Here is a 21,302-nt window from a genome sequence, read left to right as displayed (position 1 = left end):
ACTGTACGGGGTGTGTGCTTAAAAAAAAATATGTACTTGGAAGTGCCACCAAGTTGCTCATTGGTGGAGGTGCCGTCTTTATTACGGCTGTAAAAAGAAGTAACAAAAAACCGTCCGGCTACATTGCGTAGGTAGCATATGCATCCCCTGAGCCCCTTCATTATTTGGTCACTTAGACAGGATTTGGTCAATAACGAGGAAGGTTGCGCCACGCCAGACAAGGCGAACCCTTGTCGTGAGAACGCGTAGTTCATTCTTTTTTATTAATATATGTCACAAATAGATGTCACGATAATTTCCATCGCAGAAAGGCATGATACCTATGCAATGTGTTACTTCTTTTTGTGGCTGTAATAAAGACGGCACCTCCAGCAGTCATCCACTCGCAGCGCTTCCCAAATTTAAATTTAATTAAAAAATTCGCACCTTGTGCAGCATTGACAACACTGTTTCAAAAGTTGTTGCTATACTCAGCTACATAACGTCAGTCAGTACTCCACTCTCCGTCACTGTGGTATAATAGACAGACGCCATCAGTTGGTCTCGCAACGGCATATAAAAGGGTTGCACGTAAATAAGAATGCCGACGTGGGCGTGTCCACAACTAAGTGTCATCGGCGGGAATCAGTGCAACATCAGGGAGACCGAAGGCCCTGTGAAATGGGAAACGCACGATGGCGTGCCACTCGAAAGTGTGGTCGGAGTGAACGCCGCAACGGCGAGACCTGGGCCCAGAGAAAAATTCGCTGCGTTGACCCTAATAAAATAGTGCAACATATTTGTGCAGCTGGACTTAGGGGATACGTTGGCCTTTCAGTAACCGCAAAATTATTGGAATAAGTACTTCAGGGGCTGAGGTATGCCACACCAAATATCGGCAATTTTCTGCTCTCACCTAACTTGACTGACATCTCTTTCAGCGACGAAACGCGTTAGAATGGTTTTCTATATATTGAACGATAGAGGGAAGATTGCACATTCAAAGCATCCTTCAGTTATGGATATGTGACTTGCCGTCGAGGAGCTATGAGCGCTAGAAAACGTGCAATTTTTGTCATATCTGCTGAATTTTGCATTTTTGCTTCAGCGTCCCTTTAAAGTGACACCGTTTTCACTCCGTACAGGTATACTAGAGTGCCCAGACTTTACGTGTGCTAGCTGTAAGGGCTGTGACGCGAATGAAGTGGCATCAGTAAGGCTGCAAAGTCGCGAGAAAAAATTGCGTCGCGAAGACGGCGCCATCTTACCCCCTCTCCATCTGTGGACTGGTTGATTGTAGGAAGCCCTTTTGCTTTCGTCTTCACTCAAGGTCATTTACAATATATATTTTTTTCACAGAAATAAAAAAATGTCATCGGCGGACCTTGGTCGATTTAAAATGGAATTACCCACGTAAAGTCTGTCTGCCTAGAGCGGCGGCAGTGACGGCCGACTAAGAACCCGAGTAGATATACAGGGTGTCCCAGAAAACGTGTCATTGAATTATAATAAAAAAACTACGCCACCTAGAATCATGTGGTCAACGGCATTTGTTCTTATTAGGTTTTTGCCACCTTGTAAAGTTAATGTCATGTACGCCAAGTTTAATTATGCAAATATTTGCGAACTGAACTCAGAAATTTGCCAAGGGAAGGTCACTTTTTTACCCCACCAATATGAAGAGCGTGCCGAATTCACTCCAATTCATGATAATTGACAGTGATATTCACGAGCTATCCCATCGGAAAAAATAGCCGAATATCATGCTTTTCGCAGCACCGGACCATAACGCGCGATGTCTTTTTGAGCGCAATCGCTCGCAGTGCGACGAAAGGAGGTTCCTTAGCCAGCCCAAAGAGTGATAGTAGAGAAAGTAACAGTTCTTAAAATTGGGAGAGGGAAAGCATTATCCCAGCGAAAGTCGAACGTGATAAGCCATGCCTGCGTTATCTCTTTTTGCGATGCCGAGGTGGGCTGGGTTTCCAACCTCCTTTCGTCGGACTGACAAAGATTGCGCTGAAAAATTCATCGTGCGCTATTCTGTGCGACCTCCGTAGAGAATGATTTTCGGCTATTTTTTCCGATGGGATAGCTCCTGAATATCCCTGTCAATTATCATTAATTAGAGTAAATTACAGTGATGGCCACTAACTACTTCTACAGTAGTTTAACTATAACTACTAACTACTTTGTGATTGAGTAGTTTAACTAGTAGTTCAACTACTTTTCAGGGGAGTAGTTAAAACTACTTTTTTAACTACTGCAATGTAGTTTAACTACATCTATAACTATTTAACGTTGTCCACCAACACCAATCCCATGTAGTGTTCTTGGACACCTAAATATGAATCACAAGCAATAATAAACTTTGGCTAAAGCCATTGCTACGGTCGTCAAATACAAATCTTGCCGCGGGATTACTTCTGTGCCTATGCGATAAACTAAGTTGCAGAATTATTTCACAGCAAATGAGGCTTCAGTAGACAAGCATTAAAAGTGAAGATTTAGTACACATGCACGACACAATTGCTCTGCACCTCCGTTCTCATCAAACAAGTAACTCAAGGTAAAGGTCGGAAGCACAATCGTGCCGTAAAGCTTGCGGCAAAATCGGAAGTAGTTGGCGCCTTCAGTAACCTAACTACTGTGGTAAACTACTTAAGATAGTAGTTTAACTAGTAGTTGCCACTACATTTCTGCAAGTAGTTGATAACTACTTTTTAACTACAATCAGGTAGTTTAACTAGTAGTTTAACTACATGTAGTTAACTACTGGCCATCACTGGTAAATTAGACACGCTCTTCACATTGGTGGGGTAAAAAAGTGACATTTACTAGGCAAATTTCCGAGTTCAGTTCGCAAAAATTTACATAATTAAACTTACGTTACACGACATTCACATGAGGAGGTGGCAAAAACCCAGTAAGAACAAATGCCGTTGACGGCATGACTCTAGGTGGTGTAGTTTTTTTATTATCATTCAATGACACGTTAGATATAAACACTCGTGGCACGGTTTCCGCAAGAATGCCGAGTTCTGGCATACAGTGCATCGCTTTTGAGTACGTAAGGGATAGCGTTGGTGGATTTCCGCACGTGCAAGACATAAACGGAGCTTTGCGCATTGTGCAGGACGACCACCACACCTGTCTGTTTTGCATTGATTCCACCCAAGTATTCTTTTCTATGTAGAGAACTGTTTGTTCGCTGCGCTTGCGCGGTGGACGAGGACACCACCTTTCATGCCTCCGAAGTCATGAGCGTTTCCGCTTGTCAAACTGTTCTCCAGGATTTAAACACTAGAGGCATAGTTAATATTTCTACCAAAGCATTCTTGTCTAGGTAGAAAGCTGTCGGTTCCTCGTGCTGGCGCGCTTGCCCAAATTTTTGCTCCCGTGGGCAGGGCCAGCAACTTTCATGCCTCCTAACTCGTAAACGCTTCCGTTTATCAGAATGCTCTCCGGGATATAAATACTAGAGGTATAGTTGCATCATTCTACTAAAGCATTCTTTTCTAGGTAGAAAACTGTTGGTTCCCTGCGCTCGTGCGTTTCCGCCCATTTTCCCATTGAGCCCTTGCATTTTACGTTATACCTCCGTGCAACCAAGGAAATTATTCGTACACTGTTCAAACTGCATGAATATATGCCTTTTATAACATATTCGAGACACCCCAGAGAGCATTGCAATTTATGAAAGGGAAATTAAGTTATTGAAGAAAAAGAGTTCAAAATGTAATGCGCCTACGGGTCGTATCGAGGGCTAGGTTTCACCCAACGCAAGGGTGTATTAGGTGAAGCACGCTTTACGTTTTGTCCCTAATTCTTGGGAATATACGTATCACAATGTGGTTACTGCGGTAAACGAATATTTGTTTTAATGCGCTTTATGTCACAGCATCACAGAATGTCTTTCGCAGCAATCGTTCAACGTCCCAGACGAGCTATACTTGCGCCTGAAAACTAAATGAACAACCACAGATAAGATCTCGCGCGAGCGCTCGCGACTTTTGGCGCAGATGGGCTGTACATCTACAATTAAAGTAGCACAGAAGTCATTTTTAACACCCAGTTTTCTTCCTATAAAACTGTTAAGTAGGCCAGTAAGATGCACCATGCGAAGTAATTTACACCACAGAGTCATAATTATCGCAGAAATTGAATTTAAAATACGCCGCAAAAAGCGACCGTGCGCAACGGTGGTGAAGAGCAGTACCAGCCTGTGATCTGCCTGGAACCTCGCGCTGACGCTATAAGGAGAACGCTCGCTGATTGGCCTAGAGAAATGTTGTCTGCTACTCCGCTGTTCGGGGTTCTGATAAACCCTTTCTCCTTGCTCGGTAATGCGTCGGCCGCTCCTTCTATCCCAATTCTCCGGGAAAACTGGCGAAACAGGTTTACGGCGGCCAAGGGACAAGGCGCTGACCCCCACTGACCGGCAAACCAGAACGAGTCTCCTTATGCCGTCATCGGTGACGTGCCATCATACCTCCTCATCCTCGTTATAGCTGGAGTGGCGAGTTAAGGGTGAAGGCGCGGAGCTATGTTTGTGTGAGTTTTTTTTTTTTTCTGGGAAACCAATTGCACACATCGAAACCTTTCGCGCTATTCTGTATAATGACACACACACTTTCATCAGATGTCTTTATCTGAAATTTTTTTTGGATGGCCCTCTGTACTCCTTTAAGCTTTTTAGCCGACGCGAATCTGTGCTGCCCGAAGAGCACGTGGTCGGCTCGCAACAGAACAGCGTTTGTGAGACACACAAAAGTGTGCCTTTCTGAATGGCACGCTGCGAGCGACTGCGAGGACTCCCATATTGGCGAAACTCACAAGAAATGGAGCAGCAGGCGCCCTTTTGAGCAGCCACCAAGTTCCAACTCCCGCTCATTTATGGCGAATTCGGGTGGTCATTTCGGAGCAACTTTTTTTGCCAGATCTCGAGCAGTCATGTTCGCTTGGTCAAAATGAAGCAAATCTTGCATGTTCGCGTGGCGCTTTCCGAGCGCTCGGAATTTGCTAGCTAGCACTTTTTTTGCCCGGTCTCAAAACGATCGAGCAGCAGATTGCTCAACTGTATCCGGTGTCGTCACATCCGCACTGCAACGGTGGCGAGTGCCCTCACTGGCCCGCATGTTGAAATCACGTGGTTTAGCAGACGACAGAACGCGAAGACTTGCGACCGCGACGCCCCTAGCGTGATCCAAGTACCTAAAACCGCTAGATTCCTAGCAATCATGTTCGGGTGGCAACGGTCACGTGATCACGGTCACGGTGGCTCGGTCGCCGACCTAGCAATTTCCGAGTGCTCGGCCGTTTTGCTACGAAATGACCACCTGAATTCGCTATTAGTGAAGAACAAGAAGACTGCGCAAAAGCTCGTGCATGCTCAATTCACCGCCATCTTGTCTACGGCCGATACCACGCGATCCCCGTGCATATTAGAAGCTCAGCACAGAACTGCTTCACCATCTCAAAGATCTTTCTCCGCCGATTGGCACCTTGTCAAGAATGCGTGAATGCATCTTTCTCCTTGTGGGACAAGCTGGAGTCCAGCTGGGAAACGCAATCTGGGAGCTTTTCTGTTTAGAACATAGAATTGAACCTGACGGTTGGATGATGGACAACACGGTTGGAGCCAGCGATTTCGTCCATACCTTTTTTTATGAATCTTCCGCCGGTAAGAAAGTTCCACGGGCGATTTATATCGATTTGGAGCCGACTGTGATTGATGAAATGCGGGAGGGTGTCTTTCGAGAACTGTATCATCCCGACATGCTGTTAACCGGAAAGGAGGACGCATCTTGCAATTATGCTCGTGGACACTACACTGTTGGGCGAGGGATGCTTGAGCTGGCCTTGGACCGTGTCCGTAAGCTGGCACGTCAGTGTACGGACCTACAAGGCTTCCTTGTTTGCCACAGCTTCGGCGGAGGCACTGGCTCCGGCTTCACATCGTTGCTGGTTGAGCACCTCTCGGCAGAGTATGCGAAGAGGACACTGCTTGGGTTTGCCGTCTACCCTGCTAACAAGGTAGACACCGCCGTTTTCGAGTCGCGTGTTTTGTCATTTTAGTGCATGAATCAATGAGCTTTTTTGACTGCCTAGGTTTCGACGGGAGTTGTGGAACCCTACAACGGTGTCCTGACTACCCACGCGACTCTGTCGCATTTTGACAGCACGTTCATGGTAGACAACGATGCCCTCTACAGCATAACGAAACGCAACCTGGATATCGACTGTCCCGGCTATACGAATCTCAACAGGCTCGTTGGACAGGTTGTCTCGTCCATAACTTCCTTCCTACGATTCAAGGGAGACGTAAATGCAAACCTATCAGAGTTTCAAACCAACCTGACTCCTTACCCAAGGATGCATTTTCCCCTAGTCAGTTATGCCCCCGTGATATCGGCGGAGAACAAATACCGCGAACACCCATCGGTGCTACAGATTACGAACGCCTGTTTCGAACCAGGAAACCAGCTGATGATGTGTGACCCCACTGACGGCAGGCATATGGCCTGCTGCCTACACTACCAAGGCGATGTTGTTCAGAAAGAGATGAATGACGCCATTTCTGCCCTCAAGACCAGGCGCACCATCAGGTTTGCAGACTGGTGCCAAAAAAGTTTCAAGGTAGACAAACACTTTTGAATTAATCTTGCGATAACTTAGTGTGTACTTTTCATAGGCTTGCATCAACAACCAGCCCCACACCGTGGCTCCGGGTAGCCAAATGGCTAAGGCTCATCGTACCGTCTGTGCCATCTCAAATTCTACGGCCATTGCTGAAGCATGGGCCCGTTTGGGCTACAAATTTGACCTAATGTTCGCAAAACGCGCCTTCGTGCACTGGTACATAAACGAAGGCATGGAACAGGAAGAATTCTGTGAGGCTCGGGAAGATTTGGCTGTCCTCGAGAGTGACTATGAGGATATCTGTGTTAATTTCGATGGGGATACTGAGGACAGTGAAGAGTCATAAGCATCAGTTTTTGCTCAATGAAAATTATCGTTTTCTGAGAAGGTGTCCTTCTTATAGAAATCCGTCATCGCCTCTCCGTCGCATGCCATCACCGTCGGTCGGGACTCATGTAGAGGAAGACCATCGTCCTCTACATGCTCGTTGAAATCGAGGATACTTTTTGGAAATCTTTTTGAACTTGATACATCCGTATTTTATTAGAAAACTGCAATTGGAATGAAGTTGAACAATGTGCATTTGGGGCACTTTGCTTACAAAGACAATATTCCAGGTCCATTGATGGCAAGTTAATGGGAAAAACATACATTTATTTACATTTACTGAAGTGCGATAAAAATTGTCTTGCACTTAACCAGAAGCAGTATAAGCTAATACGCAGTTATCCCACACGCAAAAATACGACATACCTGGCGCATCGCGGTGAAAAAGAAGAGCACGGTGACACGGACGCGTTTCGTAGCGTGTAGAGAGACATACACAAGAACAAGGAACTCACCTCAGGTGCTTTTTCAGGTTTGTAGTTCACGTCCTGTTCGCCGAGTACGTCTTATTCCATAGCTTGCACTTTACAGTTAAATTATTCTCGTCCTTCCATGATAAAAACTCGAAGGTTGCTTCATAGAGCGGCCACGGAAGCTTATGATAGCAGCAACCGGAGCAGGATTAATCATTGCACTGGTAAGAGCGCAAGTGAGCTGACCGGAAAGTTTCTCTTTGTGCAAAATACTCTAACGGCTTTTTAGATTTCCTCTGTTTTCCATTTCCTCTTTTTTTCTTCTTCTTCTTCATTGGTATGATGGCTGTCCTGGAATTTCCATTCCGACCCCATTCCATTCCGCTTTTGGGAATACTAGTATGCCTACGTCATGGCTAACCTTTCCATTATTATTATTTTTTTTCTATCAGCATTAAACCTACCCCCTCCCCGTATATTGACCTTTCTGGAAAATCCAAATTCAAGAGCAAGGGTTTTATGATGTGTGCCCTGCAGCTGCAGCAGAGTTCTGACCCAAGTATCTCCTCTGGCTCTGTTCTAGCCTTCTAGGACATCCGCCGCAAGAGATCCACTCGGAGGATCTCTTGACCCGGTTGGATCTCTTGACTCGTCTGAGGGCTCGCCAGGATTGGATCTTTTGACCCCTTTGTGTTACGTCGTTAACTGCAACGTCGCTACGCAGAAATTGCGCGTATCTAACTGCGAGGGACTCGTTTTATGTGCGGTATAAATAGAATATAAATTCAGGTGGCAAATCAACATCTCGTTTTTATTGACTTATTTACTTGCTTTGTCACACATAGCGCAGTCAAAAAAAAAAGCCGACAGTTCTCTTACGTCATTTGTGGTAGGAACAGGTGACGCATTTTACAACCAACCTTTTTTATAACACAGGATTTATAGGAGTGCTGTCACTTTTTTAGTTTGTTTTTCTTTTTTTACAGCGCTTGCTTTGTGTTAGAGATTATTTCTACAGTTATCGTGGGCTACGTATACTCACGTTGGGTGGACCGGCTGCTGTTTCAAACACGCTGATTATGGCTCGTATCACAGCAGGCTCGTATAGTTGAAGAGCCAAGTCGCTGTTGGGGACAGACGCTCTACATGGCCGAACCCAGAGCCGTAGCGATTGAGGGGGGGAAGGGGGGCGAGAGGGGCAGCCGCCCCGAGCGCCCTCGCCAGAGAGGGCGCCGAACGCCAGGCCCTGGCAGGTTGTTTGTGCAGTATAAAGCGGAAATGAAGAGAATTCGAATTTACGATCTCGGCAGTGCGAATGAGCGTTTTCATTTCTTTGTTTACAGAGCTTCTAATGGCAGTGACAGAGGGAGTGGTGGTGCACTTCACGTTTACCCTACCCCGGGAGCACACCCGTCTCGCGACGGTTCTGGCCGAACCGTTTGATCATGGACTCTCTCAGGGTACGAAAGATAACTTCATATGCCCGAACATCTGTTTTCTTTCTTTCTTTTCTTTTTTTTTGTCAGTCAACTTTGCCCTTAATTTTTTTCCGACGTCCACAGAAGAACAAAGATTTTGTGGCTGGGCCCGTTATTATCGTTAACAGGCTTCAGTTCTGGCATACGGTGGGGACGGCTCACGCCAATGGACACAAAAGTACAAAGACAACTTTGAGTCAGGCAATGTACCCTGCATTTTAGGGTTGAAGTCAATGAACGTGGCAGGTCAATGTTCAGGCATAGCGTGTTACGGCACTAGGGGCAATGAACATAAAAGTGCAAAGACAACTTTAAGCTCTGCAAGGGGACTCGCCGCCGTAACCTACAACCCTACAACACAACCTCAGGATTTTCTCACGTACTTTTTTGTGCGCGTGTGCGTGTGTGGTGAGAAGAGAGAAAACACCGAAAAGTATTCACAATCGTTCTGCAATGAACATGGTAAGGGATAGACTTTTTTTCTTGTCGGGATCCCGACCAGTATGACGCTTTGACTGGTTGGATCTCTTGGCTCGCCTGTCGCGTGACCGGTTGAATCTCCTGACTCGATGGATCTCTTGACTGGGTTGGAACTCTTGACGCTATGGATCTTTTGACTCGCCTGTCACGTAACCGGTTGGATCTCCTGACTCGATGGATCTCTTGGCTCGTTGGATCTCTTGACCGGAAGCGCCTGCTTGACAAGCTTCTACTTTTTCTCTTTGTAATGCATGACAGATCAGTCAGTGACTGCCGCATGCCTTGTTGGGGCTTTTGTATTTAGGCGCATAAAGAAGTCATTCTGCGCGAGTTGTCAGTTCACAGATTGGAGCCAACGAAAGAGGCGCGTTCACTCCCCTAGCCTACCCTTCGGACGTTTTTCGAATATGTTTCGGAAACCAATAATAATATTTCAGTCAAATGCAAGCTTTGCTTACCAAAGAAGATGATGTTTTCGACCAGGAAGACATCAAACCCATGTGTTTCAAACTCAAACGTGTTTCCAACGTTCACGTGCTTTCCTACGACATTTACTGAAGCATCTGATGTATCTTAAATACTTTCGAAAGTGTTTGCTGCTCTAACTTAATTACTTTCATTTTGAAGTATTTATACTATATCTTAATCACAATTTGTGGCACTATTTACTACATTATTTTAAATACCTTTTTGAGGTATCTTAGGCCGGCAGAGTCGTTTTGACGTCATCACGGTACAACCCGCTAACTGGTTTGCTTGTTTGGAGAAGCGTCGTCTGTAACACAGAGAAAGAACTGGGAGTAGAAAAGAAACAGAAAAAAAAAAGTGCGAAAAGCGCCGGCCCTAGAGCGCCGTCTCTCTTGTAACCCTGATGACTTCACAATCCTCCTCCTCCTCGCTTCGGTCTGCAGAGCGAGAACGCGCGTGTCGACGTTCAAGCGTTCAAGGGCGTTTTATACAGCCCTGCACGACCCCGTGCCCCCGACCCGGCCCGTGGGCTGCGCCGGGCTTGTTATTGCCTGTGTCTGCTCCGGGCCGACAAACATGTTTCCGAGAGTCCAGCTCGACCGACTCGCGCAGCCAATCCCACGCAATGGAGGACTGGTAGTTCATATGATCAGGTGCTTCCGTCATTCCAGTGCATAATATTTGCATAAACAAGCAAGGGACACTGCATTATGCGTATGATTCGACCATCTATGACATTCTCAGAGCTACTTTACATTGCTGCTGACTGCTCACGTTTTTCACAAACACGTTCGCAAAGCTTGGTGAGAGGGGTAATGATTGGGAGGAGTTTGTCGACAGCATCCTCTACATCCAGACTCTTAGAAATGAACTTCACCAAGCCTAGCCAACCATCCTAGCCATCCTAACCATTCTAGCCAACCATCATCCCGAATGACAACGTTCTCGCCCCTGATTTGTTGAAAACGGGAGGAGGAGCCTATTTTGCGCCATTATGCACGGCACAAAATAGGCTCCTCCTCCCGTTTTCAACAAACCGAGGGCGAGAACGTGTTCATTCGGGGTGATGGTTGGCTAGGAGCGTGCTATGTGGTGAAGTTCATTTTTAAGAGTGCACAAAAACTTGGTACTGTGACGATAACGCGCTTCCCGCGTGCTTCCTGGTTTAATTTGGTCTCGTGTATGTTTGTGGCCGTGTCTTCTCTTCTTATAAATTTACTTATAAATGTGTATGATAAGCGCTAGAACCGCGAACGTCACGGCTGGATATACTTGGCCGGGATTTACGCGCTGAGTCACCGGGACGGGACGGACCCTGTTCACTGGGCCATCGGGCCGGGCCGCATAAGCCATGAAGGCCCGGGCCACGGCCGGGCCGGGCCATTTTTCGATGCGCCTGGTCCGGGTCGGGCCCGGAAAAGTCGGCCCGTACAGGGCTCTAGCGTTTTATTCCAAATAAAAATACTGCTTACAGAGAATTTTTTTTTGTGTGTGCTAGTTGTCACGTCAAGTTATTTTCGTCCTTTTGTAATTCGCCAGAAACAGAAAATCTTCCGGATGACTTTCTGTGCTCCTTTAAAGAGAGTCATTGTCACTGAAACGTTCATCACGTGACCATCTAACGTTTGTAAAAATGATTTGAATCCCTTGATCTCTGTTCAAAGTTAGCCAGCGTTGATGAAACCGGGCGTAGGATAGTCATATCAATGCCCTTCCACTTCAACCCTGGATCGACACCCAGAGCTTGCACAAGCGTGGAGAACTGGATGCGTTGCTTTGTTTTGTGCGATAGCGCAAGTGATAGCAGCAAGGCCTCTACAATGGTGCATAAGAGCAAGACTAATGTCTGTTCAGAGCCATTAGGAAGGTCACACCTTCATACTACGCAATTTCGAATGGCAGAATAAAAATAAGCCTAACTTGCGCATGATTTCACGTCGTTGTTTACAAGCATGTCTCACAGCTTCTCACTAGCTTGCGTGGCTCAATGGTTAGCCTGCTGGCCGAGTCACGCCGAGGTCTGGGGTTTTCCTGGGTTTTCCTCACACAGTTTCACTTTCAGATTTATGTCTGCCAACTTCCATTAGAAGTCGGCCGAGGTCTGGGGTTTTCCTCACACAGTTTCACTTTCAGATTTATGTCTGCCAACTTCCCTTAGAAGTCGGCCCAGGACGCACTTTCCCCCAAGGCGTTTGTCGTGACATTGCCCACCTCTGTCAGGCCGACAACGGCGAGCGCTTTCACCACCACCACAGCTTCTCAAGCATAATGCTTCGGTACTGCATAGTACCATGGTCTATTCAGTAAGACATCTTTTGTACCACGTACGTCTACCGTTCCACGTGTACAGGAACAGATTTATTTGAAACACACTAAACTGACAACAGCGAGACCGACAACGAGGTTCATCGCGTACCATAAAAATCAATGTCGCATCACTACATGGGCTTCAGTTAATATCCCGATTTGTTGTCCTCATGATACTGAAATGAGGGCAGTAGCCTTCAGCCGGACCAGTTACTTTCAGAACCCAAGCCCATGGTGTGGGAAGGAGGTCGGGAGTCAGGTCCGGCATTTTGACAACTGTTCCTGAGTATCGTGGCACGACATGAGGCCGAGCATTTGTCCCCAGCATAGTAACCACGGTGCTGTTTTGTACTGTAAGCGATCCCAGTTCCAGGACGCTAAGCTTCGGCCACTTCAGCACAATCACGTAGACAGTTTTTGATCCTCTGCCATCGGGTTTGCTGGTGTACCTTCATGAAAAGAAAGGCAGTGCATTCGAACACGGAACCTTTAAGTTTCAATGGCAAGAAACGATGGATACATGAGCAATACCACCATGGCTAAAGGCAGGCAGGCACGGTGCGTTTTTCTTGCGTATAGAAGCTGAGTTTTCACGCCCAGCACGAAATTTTGTACGTCGTCCCCATCCCCATATCATCGTCATCATGTATCTCTCTCTCTCTCTCTCTGTCTGTCTCTCTCTTCACGTCATAGCTGCTCGCAGTGCGTGATTCACTGCATCAGAGCAGCGTTCATGGCAACCAATCTCGGCGCAGCAAGTCCCTTCCGGTTCCGGTCCAGCACCCTACTTCCTGCTTAGCAATGGCCGCTCTTACGAAAAAGCTGCAGAAGTACATCTCCAAGTACAACAACTTTCGCTCGTGAGGTTCCACTTTACCAAATCCAAATCAATTACAAATGAACGCTCACAAAAATAACCATTTCAAGACGGAACAGGAAGGAGAGGAGAATGTTGCCAAGACTTTGTAAAGCACATATGCAAAACCCGCTGTGCAAGCGGAAGTGGGATTTGCGCCCCATGTGGTTTCACAGGCGTATTTTTTCACAGTGCGTGACCATGCAGAGTTTTACGCAGCGCGATATTCACAGAAACACGCACCACGCGGGCCGGCCTTTTCTCTTGTGCCTTCAGAATCCTTCCGAACTGATGTCAATTCATTCATTCTACATGTCTCACACTGTATGCTCCCAAAACATTGTTTCCGTATATGGCTCGGAAGTACCATCTTTTTTAAAACCCGTCAACATTGCTGCGCTTGCTGCACTAAAGTTTCGCCCGGCGACCGTTACTACACGGTCGTGTACGGCGTGTTCCCTGCCTCGTACCAGGAACGTAATGTCTTTTGTGGAGATCCTTGCGCACCGATTTTTCAGAACTTAAACTAAGGAGAAATGGGCTACCATGTTGCGGAAGAAGCACGGCATAGTTTACGCTGGCAAAATACATTCATCTCTTCTCGTTATGACGACGGAAATATGTCGGTAAGCTGCAAAACAACATGTAAACAAAGTCACATGAACTCAAAATGACGTCTTCTATGACGTGCGACCAGGACAAAATGACAGTTTTGCCAAAAGCACCCGTTTTAGGGTAGTTTCAATAATGGCGGGTTTGTGTCACTCCTGTGCGGCTACACAACCAGAAATGGCGCTGCAGATTACGGTTCGGAGCGCCACAAACGTCGTGAAGCAGACCCACAGGAAGAGATGCGAAGCCCCGGGAAAAAAACGAAAATTTTTTTTGAAAAAAAAACTTTTTTCGGGTTTTTTCCTCGTCTCCGGAAAAATAGCTCAAAATTTCCAGGCGACCAAAATTGAAAAATGTAAATTTTCGTGCATTTGATGCCTTCCAAGTTCCAACCCGCCAACCTCCAATCCGCCAACAACCACCAACTTAGAGCTCCGTCTGGCTGCTCCAAGCGATCGCCTTCGCGTTCACACAATGTCGGAGTTCTGGTCGGAGGTCGGAGTGGACGGGTTGTTCTAATTGCCTGTCGCTGAGTAGACAGCAGTCTCATGGAATGCTCTGCTCTGCATTTATGCCTAGAGGATCAACACTACTAAAGCGTCTAGCTCATAGTATGCTGTGGTTTGGATGGCAATGCTTCGACTCAGAAGTAACCATGTTTGTTTCCATTTTGTCCAATTTTTCGGGAAAAAAAAACACGAAAGAAACCAGGGTTTTTTTGTTTTTTTTTCGAGCGATTCAAAATTTCTGGAAATTTTGCATCTCTACCCACAGCTACTGGCATGCAGTTTTCAACTTGGGGTCGGAGAGCGGAGACGCACACACCGTTACTAGGAGACAGGCTCATTCAGTCACCTACTCATGGAGAATCCGAAACTGATGATGGTGGTTAGTGTTTTGATAGCGCAGCAACTACATGAAGTTTCCGGGTTGTTTCGAAAATTTATGGAAGCGCGTAATGTTCACTGATGGTATTCATGTTTTGCGAATCGAGTATTCGAATGAAGTTAATATAGAATACGACAATTTAAAATTACGTACTTTGAAGAGTATGTTGGTGGATGTTTGGATAGATTATCATCTACAATCCAGGAAAGGAGACTCATTGTGCACACACGAATAGAGATGCAAAATTTCCGGAAATTTTGAAACGCTCGAAAAAAACGTTTTTTTTTCGGGGGGGGGGGGGGGATCTGAAAAATGGGAAAAAAATGGAAACAAACGCGGTTACTGCTGAGTCGAAGCATTGCCGGCCAAGCCACAGCATACAATGAGCTAGAAACTTTAGTAGCGTTCACCCTCTAGGCATAAATGCAGAGCAGAGCATCCCATAAGACTGCTGTCTACTCAGCAATAGGTAATTCGAACAACCCAAAACCCGTCCCACCCGTCCACTCCGACCAGAACTCCGACATTATGTGAACGCGATGGCGATCGCTTAGAGCAGCCAGACGGAGCTTTAAGTTGGTGGCTGTTGGCGGATTCGAGGCACCTAGGCACTGTTGGCGGGTTGGAACGCATCAAAAGCACGAAAATTTACATTTTTGAATTTTGTCGCCTGGGAATTTTGGGCTATTTTTCCGGAGACGAGAAAAAAAAAACGAAAAGAACTGTGTTTTTTTTTTCCAAAATTTCCGGGTTTTCTTTCGGGGCTTCGCATCTCTACACACGAACCCAACACCCCATATTGACGGGAAAAGGTGACTTACCAGACGTTTGCGTTCGCGCTGTCATTCTGACAGACCCAAGGCGTCGTCGAGTAGATGGCTTCACCGTTGACTTTCAACCACTGGCCAAGCTGTGTGAACCGTTCCTGGTATATCGGAGCGATCCTTCCGTCACTGGTGGGTCCGACGTTGATCAGAATGTTACCGCCACAGCTGTGAAGAAATATTATCGTATCGCTATTAGTTGAATCACACCAAACCCATAGCGTCGCACTTACGACACGGTCTTTGCAAGAAGAGCGATGAGGTCTTCGATTCTGTAAATGTCTGCCAGTGTGGCGTCTCTTCTGTACCCCCACGAGCGTCTGTCCAGGGTCATAGCATTTTCCCATTTGTGTGGCTGCAGTTTGCCTGCACAATATCAGTGCCATTTAGGAAACCCCCCAGGTGTGTTTATAACGCCTCCATGCACACGTGTGTTACCAGGAGAATGTGCAGGGTTCCTGAAGTACGTGAAAATGTGTCACTGTTCGGCACCGCAACTGGGCAACAACAGCAACAAAAAAAAAGAAAAGAAAAGCTCTTTGGCCCGTCTCGCCGTTTTGTTTGGTAGACGTGATCTCATGCACAATGATGCCGCACATTCTAAAGCAGAACATCACGACATAACGCTCAGAACCAACCGTCACTCAGAATGATATTGTTCTCCTTCTTGACTTGTTGAAACGCCTTTTTGTAGCAATTTGGATATGTGGGAATTACCAGGGAACGGCGTACGCCCCGCTATCTTCTCAAATCAGAAGCAGTAGTGGGTGTTAGTATAACGTACGCAGAGGCGACAGCGTACGCGATACTAAAGCTCATAGGAATAGCTGAATCATTCGGCGCAAGGTTGGCGTGTTACGTGGTTAAGCTCAGGTTTCAGGACCCCAAGTTAAACGACTTTTTTATGGGACTGTCTGGAACCTCTCGTAGACACAAATTTATATAGTCAAAAACACTTTTTTTTTTTTGTTATCATTGAGAAACATGATGATTTTATCACGGTGAGCCCTGTAAATAGTACTGTAAGTCAGACCTGGATCGTAGCGATCTTCACAGGAATAAAAACCCCCGTGCCTGCAGCTCGTGCCTGTGCCCCAACGGTCATTGGTGACGACGACATCTTTCACTGGGCTGCAAGAGTGGATGGCATACGTTACAAAAGGAGGCTACTGTGCGTCAAGCACCAGTTGCATGAGAGACTGTGTCAACGTAAGTTAGGGGATAACCAGAAGCAGTTCCGTCAGTATACTTCGAGCATCTACATAGCGTTTTCCCGTAGGGCAACGCTTGGAGGGCTGCGCCTTCAACCACTCACTTCGATCGACAATCTGCATTCATGCACGCCGTAGCGGTGAAGTCACCTTGGCCATGAAGTGGCCTGTGCAGCTTGGGACAAAAGTTTACGCAACACCGGGGTGTCGCGTTTCTGCATTGCGGAGTCGTTTTCCCCAGTGCAGTGGTGGATCCAGGGAGGGGAGGGGAGCGGTTGGACGATCGCCGCACCCCAAAACGTCAGTTTATACATTGGATTTCCTTCTCTCCCCTCCCCCCTACACTCTTAGAAATGAACTTCACCACATAGCACACTCCTAGCCAACCATCGTCCCGAACGACAACGTTCTCGCCCCTGATTTGTTGAAAACGGGAGGAGGAGCCTATTTTGTGCCATTATGCACGGCACAAAATAGGCTCCTCCTCCCGTTTTCAACAAATCTGGGGCGAGAACGTTGTCATTCGGGGTGATGGTTGGCTAGGAGCGTGCTATGTGGCGAAGTTCGTTTTTAAGAGTGTACGTGCTCCGATAATGGGACCGCCCCCCCCCCCCCCCGCCCCCTAAAAAAATCAAAAAGAAAAACGAGTGTCTGGATCCGTCCCTGCCCCAGTGGCTTGTTGCATATTTCCGCACCGTTCTTAAGTTTTCCTAAACATTTTGAAGAAAGCCTCACCTCGTGTTGTACAACCAAGCCAGAAATTCCTTGCTTTTCCAGTATGTGTCGGGCCCAGCGTCTCCATCAGACCATACCACGTCGGGCTTATATGTGTTCACTAGCTCGTACAACTCCACCAAAGTTTTGTTCTGTAAGGTAGAACAGCGCGTATCTCAGAAGAGCTCGTTCCACTGTCTTGTTGTGTACAGTCACCTTAGCGAAGTAGTCTGTAGTGAAGTTAGCTGCCTTGTCCTTGAGATAGAGCGGATTGAACCACTCGAAGAGGGAGTGGTAAACACCAAAATGGATGTCTGTTTCTGACCGAATTGCTTTAGACAAGTCCCCTGAAAACAGAGAACAAAGACATCTTATTTTAGGCAGGCAAGGATCCATCCTTGCCAGTAAGGTAGTCACAAAGATATCTCGGGAGGGATTCTACGGGAACTTCACATGGAGGAGGAACAGTTCATCCTCGTTTTCCGTCCCCCCAGATTCACTACAGAAAGCTAGGATTTCGGGAAAGGGAGTTGAACCCCCCCGAAACTCCCCGTCTGGCTACGCCACTGATCCTTGCAAATGATGGGCGTACCGAGAGCGAGGCAAGAAGGAGGGTGGGGGGGCGTGCCCCCCCTTGGAACTCTATGGTCGCTTGTGAAAATAGTGCGCTTTTTAGTCATAGGCCGTAATGATTATTCTCAGATGTGTTAATAGGAACCTCTGAACACCCACACAGTGTGCAACGTCCGCCTCCAGAAAAAGATGTGGTAAGGGGCGGGGGTTTGTACTCTTACCCCCCCCCCCCCCACTTGGAAAAAATCCTAGGAACGCCCATGTTGCAAATGCATTTATTATACACTGGCTGGAATACTGGCCCTCTAGTCAGGATCGTGCCTAAATGAAAAATGGTATACAAATGTTGCCGTCTACCTTGTGGTGGACACTGTATGGATCCACACCACCCGTTGGTGGAACGTCCATTGGTTATGTACAAATTAGGGAAATTCAATCTTGAAACGTCATGGGATTCATTTGCTTACGGTGGGGAGTGTAAAGGCATTTAAAGAATCAACGATATTTCCGTTTAGATACAAGGGTAATTAGTTTAGAATAATGAGCGTCGTACCTCTCGACTAAAGGGGTGCGGTGGGGTGCGGTCCTCACCGGGTGACTCGACGGAAGGGGATGACGTGCAGCACCGCCACCGCCACCGTACCGGACTCTCTGGGCGGCTGCATGGGAATCCCTCTGCGAGCCTTTTTTTTTCTCTCTCTGCCTGTCATATGATATTTTTAAGTGTCACGTACCGTATCGCGTGTGGAAAGAGACATATTATTTGATGGGGTGACACAAAGAGCTCCCGCATCGGGTGACGCGTACCCTATTGACGCCACTGCCTCTCGACGTGCATAACATACGCGAGGTATGCGCTTACTTTTTGGGAAGGTCACCTGACATTGAACCGAAGTGCAAACTGCTTCCAATGATTTTCAGTTTCAGTATCCTGTCACTGGCTGTGCTGTCCGAGGTTTTTCCTGGGTTTTCAGAATACTTTTCCGACGAATGTCGGCACTTAAAAATCAAACTATCAACGATTGAAAAAAGTCCCCCTGTGAAGCAGCTGGTAAAATGTTGGCCCATTGATCCCAATGTTGCTGATTCGGTACTGGACGAGGACGCCATGCAGCAACTTGGAGTCGGGGTACGTAGAAGTTGCTTATCTTCCGCGAGGATTTCTGCGCACGTGAAACCCCTCAAGTGGGCAAAATTACGAGTTTGCGACACCGCTCATGATCATACTTGTCTCGCGCGACATAATGCCACGGCGTATTATTATTATTATAGATCGCTTCACAGCTCTACTCTTTGGACCACATATGTCCAAGACGCTATAAAAACCTATTTAGAATGTGATGCTAAACACTCGAGGCAGAATGTGATTAAGATACAATGCAAATGCTTGGAAATTAAAGTAATCACGGTAATGTAGCACGTCGAACTGTTTGTTTTATTATTATTATTACCGTTACCAAAAAAAGTCCTGTTAAAAAAGAAAATTACCATGGAAGGACGGGTACCTCATGAGATGGGAGAACAAAGCTAGCACTGATCGCTTGCAAACTCTATGAGTCCAACTTATACAATATGAGTCAAAATATACTTCAAAAGCCGGGAGTTGAATACATAGTGTAAAATACTTTACTGCACCGACTTATATAAAAATATAAAACACATTAGTAAACGTTTCGCCACCTATGCAGGTGGCATCATCAGTAAAATTGGCCAACACGGAGGCACGTCAACCTATTTATCCAGGAGGGCGTTGTACACTTCCGGTAGGGGACCCCGGTTTTTGTTACAGGCTGGTACATCATGTCTAATAAACTAGGATTATAACAACTTTCTTGGTCCCCATCGTGTCTCCCGTGCCAAGATTTTTGCGTTATCAAGTTATAGAGTGATATATGAGTGATACAGTTATAATATGAGTTACCAAATTCCTTGTGTCTTCAGGTGAAACACCCCGAATTCGTCTGGGATAAACGCCCTTAAAAAAAAAAAAAAAAAAAACTCACAAGGAGGAATGGTCAAATTTCAGATCGGAACGCAGTTCAACGGGTTCCATAAAAAAGGTCAAGTGGAACGAAAAGGTCGCCGAAAGTTGTCAAACACTCTTAAAAATGAACTTCACCGCATAGCACGCTCCTAGCCAACCATAATCTACGCCTTTTTTGTGACACTTATGCTGTTCATAATTGTCACAAAAAAGGCGTACGCTTCCCGTTTTCAACAAATCAGGGCAGATAACGATATCATTTGAGATTATGGTTGGCTAGGAGCGTGCTATGCGGTGAAGTTCATTTTTAACAGTAAACGGACGGATTTGAGAACAAACGGACAAACACAAAGTAATTATGGCACGGAGTAGAAACTACTGAAAATGAATTTGAAATAGCCTACATGTACCTTTTAGGAAAAGGGCTGCTTGTAATGTACTAAAATACCAATAGGAGAGTGTGGTATTCAAGATACGTATAAGCCTGCCACAGATCACCTCACCTACGAGATCCCTTTTGGGTCCGACGTCTCGAGCATTCCAGTTAAATGTTACACTTGACGGCCACAGCGTGAACCCTTCGTGGTGCTTTGTTGTTAGCACAACATATCTGCATCAAAATGGCAACATAAAAACACGCTGACGTTTATGATAGCAACTGGGGCTCCAAGGAGTGTATCCTCAAAAGCACCATCTGCGTCGTCGACACACATACCTTGCTCCAGCTTTCTTAAAAAGCCGTGCCCATTCATAAGGATCGAAAAACTCGCAGGTGAAATCCTTAGCGAACTCTGGGTACGTAAATCTTGGAGGATAGTTGGCTGCCATAAACAAAGCTGGCAACGGGTCGCTGGGAGGACCTTGGCCCAGCCAGTACCACCAGAACCACTCGGACACATAGCTTGGTACGGAGAACACGCCCCAGTGCAGGAAGATGCCGACTTTCGCCTCATCATACCAAGGCGGCAGAGGTCTGGCGTCTAAGGAACTCCATGTAGGTTTATACTCATCAAGCGCAACTACACTCGTAGTTAGCAACAGGATCCAGGCGAAACTTAACATTACAGACAAGAGACTCTGCAAGAGATAAGACACAGCGGGTAAGAGACTCTGCAATGGTTTCCTTGTATCATATTCCCGTGACTGGAGGGTCCGCGATATGATATCTTGCGATAAACTTGGTCCAGCTTTTGTACTGTACGTGCTACTAGGGGGAGCAAACAACGAAGGTGCTTCTCAAATTACAAGCCGTCTGCGCTTATCCTTTCGGTAGAATGCTCGCTGTTGCTGCCTGACGCGTATATACACACCAGCTCCGGTGGCGCTGTGGTAACGCTTGGAGACTGGGAGGTCCGCGGTTCGAATCCGCGGGCCGGCTGTGCCGTCTGGGGTTTTTCCTGGGTTTCCCTCAGATGTGTAATAGGCGTATGCCGGCACAGTTCCCCTGAAGTCGGCCCATGGACGCAGCTATCCTCCCCCCGAGCGGATT

The 21,302-nt window shown here is 46.7% G+C and overlaps 2 protein-coding genes across 3 annotated transcripts in view; one reads left to right on the top strand and one right to left on the bottom strand.

Moving 5' to 3' along the window:
- Positions 1 to 20,952, bottom strand: part of LOC135377475 (alpha-L-fucosidase-like) — a 41,221-nt gene extending 20,269 nt beyond the window's left edge. The window contains exons 1-8 of one of the 2 annotated variants that reach the window (XM_064609898.1): positions 20,529 to 20,952; positions 20,317 to 20,423; positions 17,473 to 17,603; positions 17,278 to 17,408; positions 16,365 to 16,462; positions 15,565 to 15,697; positions 15,329 to 15,499; positions 12,284 to 12,600 (exon numbers count right to left, since the gene is read on the bottom strand). In XM_064609898.1, the coding sequence (XP_064465968.1) occupies positions 12,294 to 12,600; positions 15,329 to 15,499; positions 15,565 to 15,697; positions 16,365 to 16,462; positions 17,278 to 17,408; positions 17,473 to 17,603; positions 20,317 to 20,423; positions 20,529 to 20,875 (1,425 nt within the window). In that variant the 5' untranslated portion in view covers positions 20,876 to 20,952 and the 3' untranslated portion in view covers positions 12,284 to 12,293. Of the gene's footprint in view, positions 1 to 12,169; positions 12,601 to 15,328; positions 15,500 to 15,564; positions 15,698 to 16,364; positions 16,463 to 17,277; positions 17,409 to 17,472; positions 17,604 to 20,316; positions 20,424 to 20,528 lie in introns of those variants that run through there. The other variant, XM_064609897.1, reaches the window with a different exon arrangement.
- Positions 5,400 to 7,005, top strand: LOC135377474 (tubulin alpha-1 chain-like). Its single transcript, XM_064609896.1, has 3 exons — positions 5,400 to 6,012; positions 6,088 to 6,615; positions 6,671 to 7,005. The coding sequence occupies exons 1-3, from the start codon at positions 5,491 to 5,493 to the stop codon at positions 6,962 to 6,964; spliced, it is 1,344 nt and encodes a 447-aa protein (XP_064465966.1). The 5' UTR covers positions 5,400 to 5,490; the 3' UTR covers positions 6,965 to 7,005.
- Positions 20,953 to 21,302: the final 350 nt, after the last annotated feature.

The sequence above is a fragment of the Ornithodoros turicata genome, chromosome 1 (assembly GCF_037126465.1).
Source record: "Ornithodoros turicata isolate Travis chromosome 1, ASM3712646v1, whole genome shotgun sequence".
Classification (NCBI taxonomy): domain Eukaryota; kingdom Metazoa; phylum Arthropoda; class Arachnida; order Ixodida; family Argasidae; genus Ornithodoros; species Ornithodoros turicata.
Note: the sequence above shows the minus strand (reverse complement) of the source record. Positions and strands in the feature narration are given on the sequence as shown.